The sequence below is a fragment of the Pristiophorus japonicus genome, chromosome 8, assembly GCF_044704955.1.
Source record: "Pristiophorus japonicus isolate sPriJap1 chromosome 8, sPriJap1.hap1, whole genome shotgun sequence".
Lineage (NCBI taxonomy): Eukaryota > Metazoa > Chordata > Chondrichthyes > Pristiophoridae > Pristiophorus > Pristiophorus japonicus.
The window spans coordinates 233282356-233300106 of record NC_091984.1 but is presented as its reverse complement, the minus strand read 5'-3'; the positions used below and the strand labels follow the sequence as shown (position 1 = coordinate 233300106).

The window sequence follows — 17751 nt, the reverse complement described above, 5'->3', positions numbered from 1 at the left end:
CTGTAATTTGAGCTGCCTCCTCAGATTCCACTGCCCCATCTAATTTATTATCTGCAAATTTGACCAGTTTGCATTGGATTCCTGAGTCCAAATCATTAATGTAAACAGTAGTGGTTCCAATATTGATTGCTGAGGCACCCCATTCAATAGTTCCCTTCCATCCTCACAACTCTGAACAAGTATGCTTTAGCCAATTTCTTATCCATACTCAAGATTTACCCTGATTATTTACAGCTTCGAGCTTAACTGATGTTTAGAGATCCCAAAATTTAATCCAATCCAACAAGAACATATGGAACAGAGGGTTCAATTGCATAATATTTCCACTGCTCATTTAGCAAGCTTCCTATATTTTGCTAAACACATTACCACTGCAAAATCTGGACCAAAGACGACAAAACTGTCGGGCTTCACCATCATTACTCCTCTGGAAGTGACTGCAACTTCTGGAGTCAGCGCATGCACAGATAAATGCCGAAATCCAGATGTTGCCATCAGTCTTTCCCTGCTCCTCCACAAATTGCGCTGTGCAACTCCCCAGAGCCGGCAATCAATTCAAATCACACTGAAGGATGAAAACCTGCCCTATTACACTGGAATATCACCATTAAAACTCACACCCTCCCAACCCCCAGGTATAACTGGGTTTTTAAGGGCATTTTGGCTACTGAACAGCTGTTCTGGTCCTCAAAAAAAAAACTAATTTTATATTTGTGGAATGTCAAATTTTTCCATTAATATAATTACATGGTTTAAATTTTTGTTTTCAGTTTGACATTTCAACTACCTTAATCCTATGTATATGTCCCAATCTTTATTTCGCTCTCTGTAAACTTTATAAAAAGTAAATTATAATCTGCATTTTACTTCCTGGTTTGCTGTCTGAGAATTCTTCAATGAGATCACTGCGGCTGGACACTCGCTTGATTTGGCTCCAGATTCAAAGTAATATTGGGAGAGCTGAAATTGATTTTTGTGAGCAGCTTTCTTAGAGGTCAGCGGCAAGCGCCACACTTCCCACCTGACTGCAAATTCCAGGCCATTCACTTTTCATGTTAGAGCACAAGGGATTGCACCGATTAAAAAATAATGTAAGACTAGGGAAAGAATTAACTTTTTATAATGAATTATCAAACTTTATTGCTTTAAACTACAGAGCAAAAAAAATACGTGTTACACTTGAAAAGGACCACACACAAATATCCAGATGGCTGTGCACGCTGCAGCAAGCATAGGCCGAAGGACATGTACATGAAGCCTGAAAGTAGCCACTTACAATAGCACTGTTATTGTGGCAACTGCACAATTCATAAGTGCAGCATCACTCTTGCACTGCAAGTTCCCTAATCAGACACAAACAACTTTAAAAACACAGGGCACAACATGAACTGTATAGTATACTTGAAAAATAGACTCCAGACCAAATCTTCCATGTAATGTAATGCTGCAATTGCATAATAATTCTTGTTTCTTGGCAAATTAGGACAAATCATAAAACAGTTTGAATGACAGTAACTTCCCCCTTTAAAACTCCACTACTCAAGGACTTCATTCCTCCTTTAACTTCCCAAATGGAAAAAAGAATTTTTTCACTTCAAATTTGAGAAACTTCATTAATTAGTCACTGGAGAAGGGCAACATTGTGTTCTTGACTGAAATGTAATATTGGTGATAGAGCTTCCGACTTTTAAGTAGACCACAGACTGAGACCATAATCAGTTAATGAACAAACAAAAGCAAGTTGAGACGCACGAGTGAACCAGTTTGTAAAGCCAGGGAAGCTGCAGTGTTCTTTCTCGACTCAAAATACAACTTAGGCTCCAAGAATACCAAACAAAAATCAAACCTTGCGAGAATCTTTCTACACCAATTTTCATCCGAATTTCAAATTTCATACGAATGCTTCAATGCTCATTGGAATTAATTTGCTTTATGCCAGTTTGTAAAGAATCACATTTAAAACACATCAATCATACAAAATACAAGTTATCATAAGCTTTGCTGGAATAAATCTTCAGACATCAAGAACAGTAGTAATTGCAATTGGTTGATAGCTACATTTAAGGTAAGGTCATGTCCTCAAATCTTTGAGCAAAACAAAAGCAAGTTTAAAAAGAAAATGCAGTTGCCTCTCACTTTGTTTCCAAATTTTATAGATTGCGTAAGACATCAATACCTTTCTTGGAGTGTTAGAGGGTCTATTGTATTGAATCAAAAATTGGTTCTTATTTTTTTTTTTTTTAAAGTTTTTCCCCCCGTTTTGAATGAACATTAAATCTTGACATGCATTTAAGAGTAAACGTCTTTCTGAATCCTGGAACTGATTTATCATGTCATTATTTAATGAGTTTAACACCTTTTCAGGCTTATTGGTTCTTACTTCCTATAATACCATTTACACAATGATGCACCAATAAGACAGACTCATGCTTAAAAAAAGATGGAACAATGCACTATGCCCAATCAAGATACAACCCATAATCACAAACAATCGTTGCTTCTAATGGATTTTAAAAAAGGCAGTCAAATTACAATCCTTTACTTCATTATTACCTTCTAGGTATCAAAATTAGTTGATGGGTTTATTTATTTTTTAAAAAAGAAAGAGATCCACATTGAATATAATGTACTTACAAGTTACAATCCATACACACAAGTACCAATGTTAAAGGTACAAATCAATTAGGATGAAGACAAGACAACTAGTTTCCATTTCAGTTCACACTCTTTCAGTTCACACTTTTAAGTTGATTACACAAATGCAAATTCGCAAAACCACAATCTGTACTCTCTCGAAGCAGCACTTGTGCTTATGTGCAAAGGCAAGAAAAGTTGCATTCAACAGAGAAAAGTAGTAAACATTTAAAACACACAAAAAACTTCACAAAATGACAGTGCACATCAGTTTAAATATAAGTTTTTGTTCCAGCGGTTATTGCATTTTTTTTGTAACCCCCTCTATGCCACTGTTGAAGCCTGCAGCAAGCATTTTTTTAAAAAAAGTTATTAGTTTGTCAGTTTGCATAAGACACTATTATTAAGCTTTGGTTCACATTACCAAGAGTGCACAGGAGCTAGTCATGGTACTTTGTTTCCTTCAGGTTATTATCCTGGGTTTAAGTGAGGTAAAACTAAGTTGTTGAAAGGAAATTAATTTCCCAACACAAAGTAAGTATAAGACAATGAGAACTAATTCAAGCTTCTATTTCAAACCCTCCAAATCTGCACGCCTGGTAATAATTTAAACTTTAGGTGGAGGAACATATTTTTCTCATCAACTCTACTTCTAGCAGTGAGATAAAGCAAACCTGTTCATTTGCATCATTAATGATTTGTTCCAACTAAAACAGTGGGCCAGACTAGAATATAAAAAAATGAACACATACCTACACAACAGCTTTAACAATGATAAAGCTTCTACCCCAAAAAAATACTGATGAAAGGAGAGTTGGAACTTGCAAGATCTGGTCGTAAACAGAACACCGCAAAGCAGAATCAGAAAAACACAAATGGCTGCAACTCCAGCTCTGATGCAACAATTCCAAAGCTGATCAGTTTGGCACTGGTTAAACTAAACTACCGCCACAAAAATACACATTCTCTATTTGTGCCAAATGACAGAAGTTGAGAGTGAAAGACAAACATCGCAAGCTCTTCAACAGGACCTTGTAGTCTCAACGTGCATTATATTTACTTATAGAGGATCCAGATTTTTGATCCATTTACATATAAAAATGATGCATATTAACAGACTCCCTTAACAAAATCAAAGTCACAACACAATTACTACAAAATGTATTAAAAAAAGCCATTGTATGTTCATGTATTATGAGACCATGATAATCACGGTTTCTTTTTCCAATTTAAGAGCCGTTCATTAATGATTACCTTCCTATAAAGGCCATTGTTAAACTATTCAGTCAAAACGCGACTACCTTAAACTCTAAAATGTCCGATATAAATCCATGGTTCCGAAAACCCTTGCTTCATATGATCTCCATATATAAACATTGTGTGTTTCTTCAATGATGGCTAGCTAAGTGTCACTTCATTAAAACATGTAGTTTACTGATAAAGTTCCTTGATGAATCGCTTAAAATTTGTTTACAAAAAGAATAGCTCATATTAAAAGAAATAACTTAAATAGTGTCTATTGAAAGCCATTTCTCACTGGCACCAGCTTACACGTAAACAATGCAAAGTACAACGCCTTCCAGCAAGTTACCCCCATAGTACAATAGGGTCTAAGTGACCCAACAGATCAGTGCACAATGACATTTTAATCACCATTCTGTAGTTGGCCAATATGGGGGAAACACATCGACCCACCAAATCTGCCGTAAAATTTATCTGATAGATCAAATTAAAAAGTTCACAGGTCTAAAGGTTCTTTTTTTTGGGGTAACAATGTCATCCAGTACTACCTCAATCTAACTTTAGCCTTGTGCTCTTTCCTGACAGAGATAATATTCCCCTGTTGTAATGCAAAACGCTGATGTATAATTAAAGCGATACACTGTCAAGCTGGGGGACTTTAAAAATTGTCTGCATTTTGCAACTTAATACGTTCTCCGCAAGAAGGTAACAAAGATCATTGCTGAGGATGAGTTTCTCCAGTGCGTTATTGCTCTCCATTTTGCAGTGCTTTTACACATCAACAGTACAAAGAGGTTCGCTGCCTGGTTGTGCTGATTCCATTATTGTCATCTTCGGCTTCTTACGCGTTTCCTCCTTTGTGTGGGGGGTGGGGGTGAGGAGAGAAAGGAAAACAATTACAATTGCATACAATTTTTTTTAAACCCTTAAAATTAAATTATTTTTGAAATGGGAAAGCTGAGAGGTGACCTAATAGAGGTCTTTAAAATTATGAAAGGTTTTGATATTCGTGGGGTAGAGCAAAAGTAGAGGCCATCAATATACAGGGAATAGTCATCAAGAAATCAAATAGGGAATTCAGAGGAATTTCTTTATGCAGTGGTAAGAATGTGGAACTCGCTACCAAGGGAGCGGTTGAAGCGAATAGTATAGATGCATTTAAGGGAAGGTTGGACAAGCACATGAGGGAGCAAGAAATAGAGGGTTATGCTGATAACAGTTCGATAAGTAAAGGCAGAAGGAGGCTCAAGTGGAGCATGAATGCTGGCATGGACTGCTTGGGCCGAATGTCCGGTTTCTGTGAAGTATATCCTGTGTCATCCTAAGATGTCGGATGAGGGCAGGATCGGAATTGGTTTTGCGGTTTTCTGACAGTCATTGTCAAGGCTCACACTTAAAGAATGGCCAATTGGGGAAGGTACTAGTGGTTGCTTTGTACCAGTGGAACTGTAAGGTGGCAGGAGAGGAAGCATGGGGGGCCACAAAATTGGCAAGAAAACACAAGAACTAAGTGCTTTGCTAAACACAAGGCAAACTTTGTCTAAAACAAAATCCAAAACATGCCCAGCAGAAGTTAATATTTCGCTCAAAGAACAAGCTCCACCTGCCTCCCTCCCCTGCCAAAAACCGATAAACGTTTACCCTGTCCCGTGCCAATTTCTTCATCTCATCTCGTAACTTGTTCAAAATATGCAGATTCGGTTTGTTCTTTTTGGCAAACTGCTGCAGTTCAATCACACTTTTATCGGACATTTCCTGTGTTAGAATAGTAGAAACAGATGCACTTTCAATGGGTAACCTATAAACTATGGGCAAATACACGGAAAGGCTAAATGTTATGACAGAGGTGGGATTAAAAAAAAACTTGCTTTCATGAAGTCAATAGGAACGCCAAGGAAAGGTTACGTTTTTCCACCTGCAATAATCACAACCAGCTCAAGTTCGCAGAGCATCTGGGGGCAATTACTGGTACTTTACATCGTGCCTTAAACCAAGAATATCAAACGCAAAACTCTTCTCAAAGTGAAATTTCTTTAGAAGTAGCCGTCATTGCCTTCAAGTGCAATGGTATGGGCTGGTCTGTGTTATGAATATAGAGCCCTCTCAGAACTGAATACAGACCAGCCAAAAAAAATAATTCATTTGGGACCCTCACAGTCAGAATGACATCACTGCTTTATGTAACCCTGTCCTTGAACTTAACTAAGGGGAGTCAAGGGTTATGGGGAGGAAGCAAGAAAGTGGAGTTGAGGACAAGATCAGATCAGCCATGATATTAAATGGTGGAGCAGGCTCGAGGGGCCAAATGGCCTATTGCTGCTCCTATTTCTTATGTTCTAAATTCCAAATGAAATGTCGCTAAATTTCAATAGCAATTCTGTAGAGAACATTATTCCTTTTCCACATGGAGTTCAAAGCGAGCCCTATTATTAGTAACTGCACCAATACGGATAGTTTATACAAAAAAGGGAAAAATTGAGAGCTATAAATTTCCCATTCCACTGCAAAACATTAAATACTTTTATTTAATACAGAGGACAACTTTTTGCTCTTTGCTACTGCATTCCCCTAATAATAACGCAGGAAGTAACTACCTGAAAGCTGTGGCAATTTATACTTAAATCAATGGACAGCTTGGCTGAATGATAGCACTTTAACCTGAGTCAGGCTGTTGCGGGTTCAAGCCCCACTGCAGGATTTGAGCACATAGCCTAGACTGACTTCGGTACAGTACTGTATTATCGAAGATGCCGTCTTTCAGATGAGACATTAATCATCATCATAGGCAGTCCCTCGAACTGAGGATGAGTTGCTTCCACGTCAAAAGGTTCACAGGTATTTCAACAATGGACCTAAAATTCCAGCTCCGAACTATATCTTAAAGGGAGGAAGATGCCTGTGTGTGGATTTTTTTAACATGCGGTGGCCGTTGCACACCAGCCACCACACGAGCTTGACAGAGCTAGCTCTTGGTCCAATAGCAAGGATTAACCAAGACGACTAGAGACCAGCTCTGCTGCACGGACCTAGTGCGCACTCATTGCAGTGTGGGCTGGCCCGTGCTGCCCCTGGGCCCTCGCCTCTTCTGGGCCCCAAGCTCGTGCCTCTTCTGGGCCCCGATCACATCCTTCTACAGTATCTCGCCGCTCCTTTGCCCCGATCTCGTTGCTCCTGATGTACCTGCCCACGCTCCAATCACCGATCTGGACCTTGGTGATGTCCCTTTTCACTGCCTGCTCCAGCACGTGCTGCTTCCTGGAGTGGTGTGCTGCCACGCTGCTCCTTCCGTTCCTCGCTACAAGTACACTGTTGCTGGCCATGCCTTCAGCTGCCTAGGCTCTAACCGTTGGAATTCCCTACCTAAACCTTTCCGCCTCTCCCTCCTTCTTTAAGATGCTCATTTAACCTACCTCTTGGTCACCTGTCTTAATATTTCTTTAATTGGCTTGGTGTCAAATTTTGTTTGACAACGCACCTGTGGAATGCCTTGGGATGTTTTACTACATTAAAGATGCTATATAAATGCAAGTTGTTGTTGATACCCCTTGTGGAGGATTCCTGGCACTCCATGTCAGCTCTCTCAGGCACTGAATTGTTAAACCAAGATAGCACCTTGTCCGAGCCACACAATAGATGCAAAACTACAACTCACATGCATATAGTGTTCTTGATAGACAGAGTGTATTACAAAGCATTATGAGACATTAAACTGAGGCCTTGTTTACCTTTTCAGGTGGACGTAAAAGATGCTGTTGTACTTTTCCCAAGAGGAATCAGGGAGTTCCTCGGTGTCCTGGCCACTATTTAGTCACTACCCAATACCACAGAAGATTAACTGGTCATTTACCTCATTTCTGTTTGCGGGACCTTATGCATAAATTGACTGCAGCATTTGCCTGCAGCACAACAGTTGAACTACACTTCAAAGCAATTCATTGGCTGTGAAGCACTGAAGGATATGAATGCCAATTAAAATATCCAATTTATTATTTTAGCTTGAGCGTTTGGATGTAATGAATGTGCTTTTGACATAAAATAAAGAAAGTTCTACTTAGCCCAGCTTGCAAGCCTCAGAAAAATGCTCAAAGAGGCCTGAAAAACATTAGCAAGCTGCTCGTTTGTTTATGTAACTGGAATAAAAATACGTCATTGAAATGGTGCACTAGGGACACAAAAATGACATGAAAATGTTTATGTTGGAATGATGGTTCTCGTGGCTCTACTGGAATAACATTTAACCAGTTGGTAAAAAAATCAGTGTTCCATTTTTCACTTGGAATACTTTGAAAATTTCACTTGATTCATGCTGCAATGGGAACTGTAAAAAATCTACCATTATCTAGATTTAAAAATTATTTTTTCACTCTTATTTTCTTTTAAACTTCACACCCCTCTCTCCTAAAACCAAGTGTGAGGTGTACATCCCCTTATAAAGCTCACCTTTTTCCCACCAAAAAAAACAGTAGCTCTGTCAAATGCAGTCGGTGAGCCGTACTCCAATTACCTTGAAACACTACATTCATCTCATTACCTCACAATTTACCTGTTTGACCATTTTATTGCTTTCCCTGCCGTACATGCGTAGTAGTGACCCCCAGTTCTTCACATGAGGGTGTAGTAATTGTAGGATTTTCTGAGATGCCAGCTGTTTGCCAACTCGTTTGTTCTTGCCTGAAAAAATTGCAGGTTTTTTTTTTATTACACAATTTGGACAATTTATACCTGATTGGTAGATTTAAGTCAAATACGTAAACACGTAAATGTAAACGCCAAGGTAACCCTCAACACCCATGCACACAGATTCAAGAAACATGAATCACTGGCTGTGAGATTTAAATTTTATATAACAATGTAAAGAGTTTAGTAAGCAATTAACACAACTGGAGTAAAATACAATAAAAGTCTTCCCAACAAATCAAACAAAAACATAGGATAACTGGGTGTAATTGCCAGCTTAAGTTACATGATAAATGGATGCACCATGCAGAAAGTCGAATTCAGGTTTCAAATAATCCCAGACCAGCTATAAAGCATCCTTCTGCTCGTAAAAACGAGGAACTGAAATTGATTACCATCATCTGTACACTATGTAAAACTATACCATCGAGAGCCAACATATGAAAAGGCTTCAGATTGTTGAATCCAATGTCTAAGTTTTTGCAGTAGTCGAGTTAGCTCTTCCAGTTCACCAACCACAAATTAATAAAATGGTAAAGTGTAAAATTAGGCTTCACTACAAGATACCTACCATTCCCCCAGAGACAGAATTTTCCACAGGAAATCTAGAAAATCTTATAATAAAAAGACAGTAATTCATTTTTTATTGTGGAAAACGGATATATAACTGCAGTTTTGGCAACATTTTAAATGACTTTTTTTTAAAAAAGCGAGCATTTACTGCTTCTCAGAACTGGAAATTGAGGTTTAACCCCTCTTTCCCCTAAAGGCGTTGCTCCTCATCATGGTATTTGATGCCCATCGGTATCGCGCTCAGGTGGCCATTCTCCACACCAGAGCTCTGGCAATGAGAGTTGCCGTCCATACGTCTTTGGGGAAGGGAGGGTGAAGGTGGGATGCGTCACAACCTCACCCCAAGTCCACACATCGAACCCTTCCAGCCTGGCTCACTGGGTAGCAATCAGGACTGATTTTCCCTTCCATAACCCACAGCTTCTGAAACCAATGGTCATGGTCCTTTCTTGATCTGACATTATTTAATTCAGCACAGTCTGGGGATTGAACCAAGGAGCTGGCTGGTCTGTATAGTTTAGCTATTCACTGGACAAACACATGAACCAGGAGGAATGCAAATAGAGATCTATAATGGTCTTATGCAAACAAATGTACACAAGATAATTGATTTACTTATATCATTTGCACAGGTCATTAAGATGGTTATTAATATGAATTGATATATAAACAACCACAAGTTTAAAATCTCCCATGCTACAAACCAGATTCCTGATATATAATTACCATTCAACAGTAGACAGACAATTTTAATACATGATAGCATATTACAATAGACAGGATTAAATAATAAATAGCTACGGTGAAAGCAAGGAATGGACTTTCTAACCAAAGGCAAAATAGATGGGGATGGTTATAGTTCTGTCTTTAGAGAACATTTTAGGACTAATATTTATTTAAAAAAGTGAGAATTTTTACTGATAGGTAAAAATCAAAGAATTTATATAGAGCCCTTAATAAAAATTCCAAATGAACAACAATATTCACTCACTCAGCAGCAACAGCATGTTAGTCAGATAGGTACTTAAAAACAAAATAGTACATTTCAAAATGCATTTAAAAATTAGGAAGGGGAGGAAGGGAAAGGGGAATTTGAAGAATTAGGCAATCTTAAAAATAAAAGCTGGCAATGTTGCTACGAGACCAGAAGTATTAATCCCTGCACAACATCACGGAGTGAATCGGAAACATTCACTTTGTTATGTGGGGTTTACAAAGTCCTGGAGCCCTTCTCAATGTAAGACACGAGCTTCTTAATTAAGTTACAGCTCTATAGGCTCACTTCCAAGTGGCCATTTTCAAATTTGAGTTTTTGATGAGAGTCAAGGCAGTAATTAATCACGGGTATGCAAAATGGTTTATGAGTTTCTACTGACAGAAATCAGAAATATTAATTTATATATATATTTTTCATTAAAGTAAAAATTATTTTCCACAAATGCTGCTACAATTCTTAAGTAAAGAACCTAATGAGTAGCAGTCTTCACTCAGACAGCACATTAACCAGCCAAGTACTTAGAAATGAAAAATCTGTCACAAAAATTCTGTTAATGGCATTGTTTGGGTCAGGTGTTTGAAGATTAAATTAAATTACAAGGAGCCAGTACAGTAACCCTTGAGCATCGATAATACTGTGGGAATAGCAATTTGGTATTTTCAAATTTACTCGTCCCCCACAGTGAAAGCAGCGTATAAGAAAAATAGACAGGCACATTTCTTCTCCTAATATCTCCAAGTTTGCAGATGGCACTAAGCTGGGTGGCAGTGCAAGCTGTGAGGAGGATGCTAGGAGGCTGCAGGGGGACTTGGACAGGTTAGGTGAACGGGCAAAATGCATGGCAGATGCAGTATAATGTGGATAAGTGTGAGGTTATCCACTTTGGTGGCAAAAACAGGAATGGTATCAGATTAGTAAAAGAGGAGGTGCAACGAGACCTGGGTGTCATGGTACATCAGTCATTGAAGTAGGTATGCAAATACAGCAGGCAGTAAAGAAAGCAAATGGCACGCTGGCCTTCATAGCGAGGGGATTTCAGTGTAGGAGCAGGGAAGTCTTACTGCAGTTGTAAAGGGCCTTGGTGAGACCATACCCTGAGTATTTTGTGCAGTTTGAAGAAGGACATTCTTGCTATTGAGGGAGTGCAGCGAAGGTTCACCAGACTGATTCCCGGGATGGCAGGACTGACATATGAAGAAAGACTGGATCGACTAGGCTCATATTCACTGGAATTTAGAAGAATGAGAGGGAATCTTATAGAAACACATAAAATTCTGACAGGATTGGACAGGTTAGATGCAGGAAGAATGTTCCCGATGTTGGTGAAGTCCAGAAATCAGGGGTCACAATCTAAGGATAAGGGGTAAGCCAATTAGGACCGAGATGCGGAGAAACTTCTTCACTCAGAGAATTGTAAACCTGTGGAATTCTCTACCACAAAGTTGTTGAGGCCAGTTCGTTAGATATATTCAAAGGAGAGTTAGATGTGGCCCTCACAGCTAAAGGGATCAAGGGGGTAATGGAGAGAAAGCAGGAATGGGGTACTGAAGTTGCATGATCAGCCATGATCACATTGAATGGTGGTGCAGGCTCGAAGGACCGAATGGCCTGCTCCCGCACCTATTTTCTATGTTTCTCCCTGCTGTTTTCGAATGGGTAGCTGAGGCATGACATAGTGCCTCTGTAGCCAACAATGACTTAGGCACCCAGTATAGACCTGCATTCAATACACCTTTCAGTAATCAAACAGAAATCATGTAAAACTACCAGAAGATGATTTATATGTCTAATAACTTTGTGAAGAAAATAGTACAGAATACTAGACATAAGAACTGCATCTACGACCGTTTCCATACTTACACCAGCCTCGCACTGTGTGCTTGCCACAGGTCATGACATATTCACTTTTCTGGTTTTTACCAGGAATTACCTCAAACTTGATGTTTGTGTCGCCCATTCCATGGTTTCTGAAAATTAAAATGCATTCAGAGTCTGTATTGTAGTACTCTATATAAACAGATTATAATAATTTTTAAAAAATGAAAATTCGGCAGTTTTAATTATTATTTTTCTGGTGCCAGCCACAGATATAATGAATTCAATTTCACAATTTGCTATGATGTGATTTTATCCCCTCCTTGTATTTTGAAATAAGACTGGAAGAGGGAGAAACATACGCAGAGCCCCACTGCCAGCTTATTGTGGCATCTGAATGAGTGCTGGCTGAAATCCTACCGACGAGATCCATCCAGCACCAACCCTCATGACTGAAGTGAGTCTGTATTGCACATGAGAGCTGTCATTGCAGCAGCTTTTGGAAATAATTACAGATCTCCAATGACCAAGGAAGTTTCTAAACCTGTGCAGCGAAATTTCCTTCTTTCTGCTTGGTCCCCAATCTGCACCAGATCTAAAAACATTCCTACATCCTTTGTGACTCGGATTCTCGCAAACTAAAAATTTTAGCGATTTCTGTAGCTGCGGCTTGTAGTCTCGAGACAGCTTTGGCACGTGGTTCAGTTTTACTTTCGGCTAAGCAGTACCGCCACAGGCAAGATGGGCCGAATGGCCTGCTTCTGTGCTGCATCGTTCTATGATGCTATGATCTTACAAGAGGTAAATTTTTGCCACTCTTTCTACCAGTACCATAATCAAGTTTGCATTTGAAGTGCAAGGCATCGAAGGAAAAATTGATCTCTCCTGAGGGGAGAAGTTATGGTTTACTTTTTAACATAACCATCTCCTTTTTAAATGTTGCAAAGGGGCTCACTAATATATGCAAAAAATACTGATTAAAAAAACACACCTACTTATTGTGATAGCTATTGTTTTAATTATTGTGTATTCTCTTTAGCCAGGGGACCTGCTTTCAGTATTTGGCACTTTAAAATCAGTAACAAGGAGGTATACAAGAGCTGCCTTTTCTCTTTTCTCAGCTTTTCTCTACTGGTAGGGATGCACCTGCCCTCAATTTGGCAGCAACCCACATATGATATTGGAGACATGGCATGGAGGCATCACGTGCACAAAACTACATTCTATCACTCCAACCCAATATGCTACTGCACTACTGATGACTATTTGTCAGCCGTGGCTTAGTGGGTAGCCCTCTCGCCGGAGTCAGAAGGTCATGGGTTCAAGTCCAACTCCACAGACTTGAGCATACAATCTAGTTGCTCCCAGTACAGTACTGAGGGAGTGCTGCACTGTCTGGGGTGCCATCTTTTGGTCTGCCCTCTCATGTGAAAGATCTCATGGCATTATTTTAAGAGCAGGGTGTCCTGGCCAATATTTATCCGTCAACCAACATCATCGGGACAGATCATCACGTTGTTAGTGGTAGCTTTTTGTGCACAAACTTGCTTACTGCATTTCCGACATTATAACAGTACAAAATGTACTTCATTGACTGTGAAGCGCTCTGAAACATCCAGCGGTCGTGAAAGGCACAATATAAATGCAAGTTTTTCTTTTCTTTCTTTATACTTGTAACATCACATCCTCAAATCATAATGACCAGAAAGTCAGCATAACTAGCTAGACAAGCCAGTTAGGTTCACTTATTCCTTTATCAGCTAAAGCATCCATTTCATCTGAAAACATATTTGAGCTGCATTGAGATTTTTAAGCAACAGGTAGAAATACATACCTACTTCAATGCAGTTCAATTCAATCTTTGGATGCAGTTTAAGAAGTGAGCACATCAACTTGTTTACTGAGACCAAAATTTAAAAAGGTGCTCAAAATGTTGAAAATCCTTGGCGTATCCAGATATAGATCATGTTAATTTAATTGTGGGGATATTCAGAAATGGCTAACAAACACTACCCACAACAGAGATTATCCTCCCTCGGCCTAGTCTTTCTTACACATTCTACCTTGTCCGTGGGGTAGGGAAAGGAAGGACGACAGGAAATCACCAGGGACAGTTTCTCCAAAAGACCAGACCGCAGTTCTTTTCAACATATTAAAAAATGAAAGAGTGAAATACTCAAATGATAGAAAATTGTGGCAAAAGAGGGCACAGTAGATGTATCTGTAAAATATGCAAAGGATATGGAAAGACGCATTACTGTACTGGTAGACAATCTTTCTAGCTTCCTTATTAGTTCATATTCCACATCTTAGCACTTCACCTCCAAAGTCCTAAGTAAATTGACGTGAGCCAACCAGATTTAATGTTGAGGTCTGCCAAAAGAGTTTGGACATTTTTTTCTTGGAAGGTCAGCTAGTCTTGTTTAACATACCTCGTCTCAGCAATAATGATCACCTTTGACATCTACTTGCAACTTCCACCAAATCCAGAAGAGGCCAGCAAAGCTTCACAGACTGCAATGAACAAAGTCTGGAGCACAAGACAAAAATACCACAGCTATGACTTTGCTTCTGAAAATAGGAAAAGAAACCAGAGGCTGGCCAGTGGACACATCTTTTATGAAATTTGGTATTGGTGAATATCAAGACTTCAAAGAATGAAAATCTGTGGAGGAATGCTATTCCAACAACTTTTTTCCTCCCAGAGGGTGATGCAGCTGTCCAAATTAGAAAGACTTACATTTGTAGAGCATCTTTCACGACCTCAGGACGTCCCAAAGCGCTTTGCAGCCAATGAAGTACCTTTGAAGTGTAATCACTGTTGTAATGTAGGAAATGCAGCAGCCAAGTTACACACAGCAAGCTCCCACAAACAGCAATGTGAAAATGACCAGATAAACTATTTTTGTATGTTGATTGAGGTTTAAATATTGGCCAGGACACTGCTCCCCTGCTCTGCTTCAAAATACTGGCCATGGGATCTTTTACGTTCACCTGAGAGGCCTCAGTTTAAGGTCTCATCCCAAAGACGGCACCTTTGACAGTGCAGCACTCCCTCAGTACTGCACTGGAGTGTCAACCTAGATTTTTGTGCTCAAGACTCTACAGTGGGAGTTGAACCTGCAACCTCCCGATTCAGAGGAGAGCGCGCTACCCACTGAGCCAAGGATGACACTACAGGGTGTGTTAATGGTAAACATGTAAATAGGATTGAATTTTGTGGTCTCATATTCATGAATTATATTGCACTTGTAATTTGTGACAATTAACTGCACAGAAGATAACTAATGTACTATTAACAAATTTAAACCTTAAGCTAACATTTTTGTTGTATGTAATATGTAATAAGATATCAGTGTTGCACTGGGTCTAAAAACATGCATGTTATTGAAGTGTAATTGACTATAATAAATTCACAGCGCCATTTCAGATCCTTTTATTAGTCAACCACAAAATTATTCACAATAATCTGCAACAAGGTTTGTATCACTTCTCACACAGAAATGGAGGACTTGTATGTATAGAACTGAAAGTGATCTTACAGGAATACCAGAAAGGAAAGGTAAAACAAGGTTGGCTTACAAAGCAAATATTACACAGATGATCACATGAAGGAAGATTCAACTTTATAGCTTACCTCTTAAGGCACTCATGGAGAATTTGATATGGTGACAACAGTCCAGCCTTATTGGTCAGTTCATATACCCGTGAGTCCTCAATACTGATATGGTTGAAGTACTAAAATGGAAAGAAATCTACATCAATACTGTACATTACAGAGCCTCAGTTTTCTTTTACATTAGTGTTTGAACTCTCTGAATATCAGTGAACACCGCGAAATCCAACTGTGGTGCAATATATATTCAGCTGTAGTTCAACTTGAAGTGGTAACACTAGATGGCAATGACGAACTATATGAAGTACAGAAAAACTCATCAAAAGGGAAATTAAGTGCAAGATTGCAGAGATGAGGTATAAAGGGAACACAGTGAAAAAAGACACAAAGGTTGAAGGTTGTAAAGGGCAACTTGTGCTGTTTGTCAGAACTACTTCCCACAAGCTAAAATAAATCACGATGCCCTGGATTGCTCCTTCACAGTTCCTCGCAGTCAGCTGTAGTGCAGCATTGGTGAGTTTCGACATTAGGACTCCAGCTCATCACCTTAGCCAAGACATCTGCTGCACAGTGAGCCAACAATAATATGCCCCAATTGCTCAGTTTGTACACTACTGAACCCCTCTGTTCAGGAAATCCCCGATTCAATTCCTGGTTTGTGCTATGTTTGATGCTCTCAGCAATCGTGGCTACCTTAGTATCCCAAAGTCCAAGGACAAAGGGGGGTGGGGGGGAAATCAGCCAGGTTTTTGTTCTCAATAGCTATCGAATGACCTCCGCTGCAAAGTGAGCAATTATGGATGGTGGGTGAGGACAGGCACAGCTGTGATCTCCCCCACCCATGCACAAACAGATTGCTGACACTCTCTGTCCAGCTGAATTGCTACTTGAGCTAGGCATTCAAGGGCATCCAATGGAAGTGAACGCCAATGGCTGGGAGCCAACATCCTCAGGAAAAGGATAGAGGAGAATAATGTAATTCAGAACTAACCATGTTAATGCAGCAGTTAATGTCCTAGTTTGTTACTACCAGGGTTAAGCAAAATTGTTCTTGAAGACTAAATTGTCATGGTGCCTTACACAGGAGGAATGTTATTGTATCCAAATACATTCTTCCTCCTGTACCAAGCATTAAAACTTCACTGGCAGCAGAATAAAATTAATTTTTGGTGCTCCAGGAAAAATGTACACTAAGTCACGTAATGAATAAAATGCCAATTGAAGCTCACTATTAAACCATATTGGGATATTTTAGGCAGTTATATATTAAAGAAAAACTCAAATTTGAGACAGATTATCTGGCAATACCAAGTTGCCTGCTCATGCAGCGACGGGACACAGGTTTGATCCACCATTCCACCAAGTTCTGCATCTCAGTCACGTCCATACCTCTCAACCCACACTCGAAAATCAGGGATAAATGGCCAGAACTGGATGATGTGATGAATTGCAACAGGCATACAACTGCTTCATTTCAGTTCTATTGAAGGGGAGGGCTGTGATGGCACAGAGGACACGGAGAGAAAAAGGGAAACAACTGCTTCCAGTTAAAAAGGGAGCTTAAACATAAAGGTCTGGATTTTCGGATCTTCTGCGCTCCATCTTTCACCCCATGAGGTGCTCTGGGAGGGCGGTCAGTCTCCAGCGACTCGCAGCAATCCTTGGGTCCGGTTTTGCAGCGGCCCAGAAGAGCTGCGCTCGGAGTGCAACACCCCTGTTGCGACACCGCACGAGTTTGAGCTCCTGCCCGACCCGTCTGCCCGAAAGTGCGCCACGCAATGACTGCCTGGGAAATCAGGGCGGTTCAACCATCCCATCAGCAAAGAGATAAGTAATAGACTCCTAAGGTAAGTGCGATTGTTTTTTCTTTTAATTTTATTTTGTGATTTGTGTTGTGATAGCGTGGGTCATGTTTTAGGGATGTTTGTATTTTTAACAAACATTTTTTCCCCCCCCACTCCCCCCAGATGTCTCTCGGAGCGCTCTTGCGCTGACTCTTTAGCGCGGGAGTTTCCCATGCTAGCGCCCAAGAGGTGTACAAAGCCTCCCTTAGCGCTGTGCTCCCTGACGCAGGGCCCAGATGCCCAAGGCGCATACTGTTCCTGACCACTAACTTTCCCGCCCTGCTGCCATTATCGCCCCAAAAAACATAAAGCCTAAAATCCCGCCCTTGAAGTATTCAAAGTCACTTAATGGA

General features: G+C 39.9%; 1 protein-coding gene across 2 annotated transcripts in view; it reads right to left on the bottom strand.

Annotated features, from left to right (window-relative positions):
• Nucleotides 1-1109: 1109 nt before the first annotated feature.
• Nucleotides 1110-17751, bottom strand: part of dgcr8 (DGCR8 microprocessor complex subunit) — a 58588-nt gene continuing 41946 nt past the window's right edge. Inside the window, exons 10-14 of one of the 2 annotated variants that reach the window (XM_070888073.1) lie at nt 15576-15676; nt 11984-12090; nt 8420-8547; nt 5518-5631; nt 1110-4731 (exon numbers count right to left, since the gene is read on the bottom strand). In XM_070888073.1, coding sequence (XP_070744174.1) covers nt 4648-4731; nt 5518-5631; nt 8420-8547; nt 11984-12090; nt 15576-15676 — 534 coding nt within the window. In that variant the 3' untranslated portion in view covers nt 1110-4647. Of the gene's footprint in view, nt 4732-5517; nt 5632-8419; nt 8548-11983; nt 12091-15575; nt 15677-17751 lie in introns of those variants that run through there. The other variant, XR_011594152.1, reaches the window with a different exon arrangement.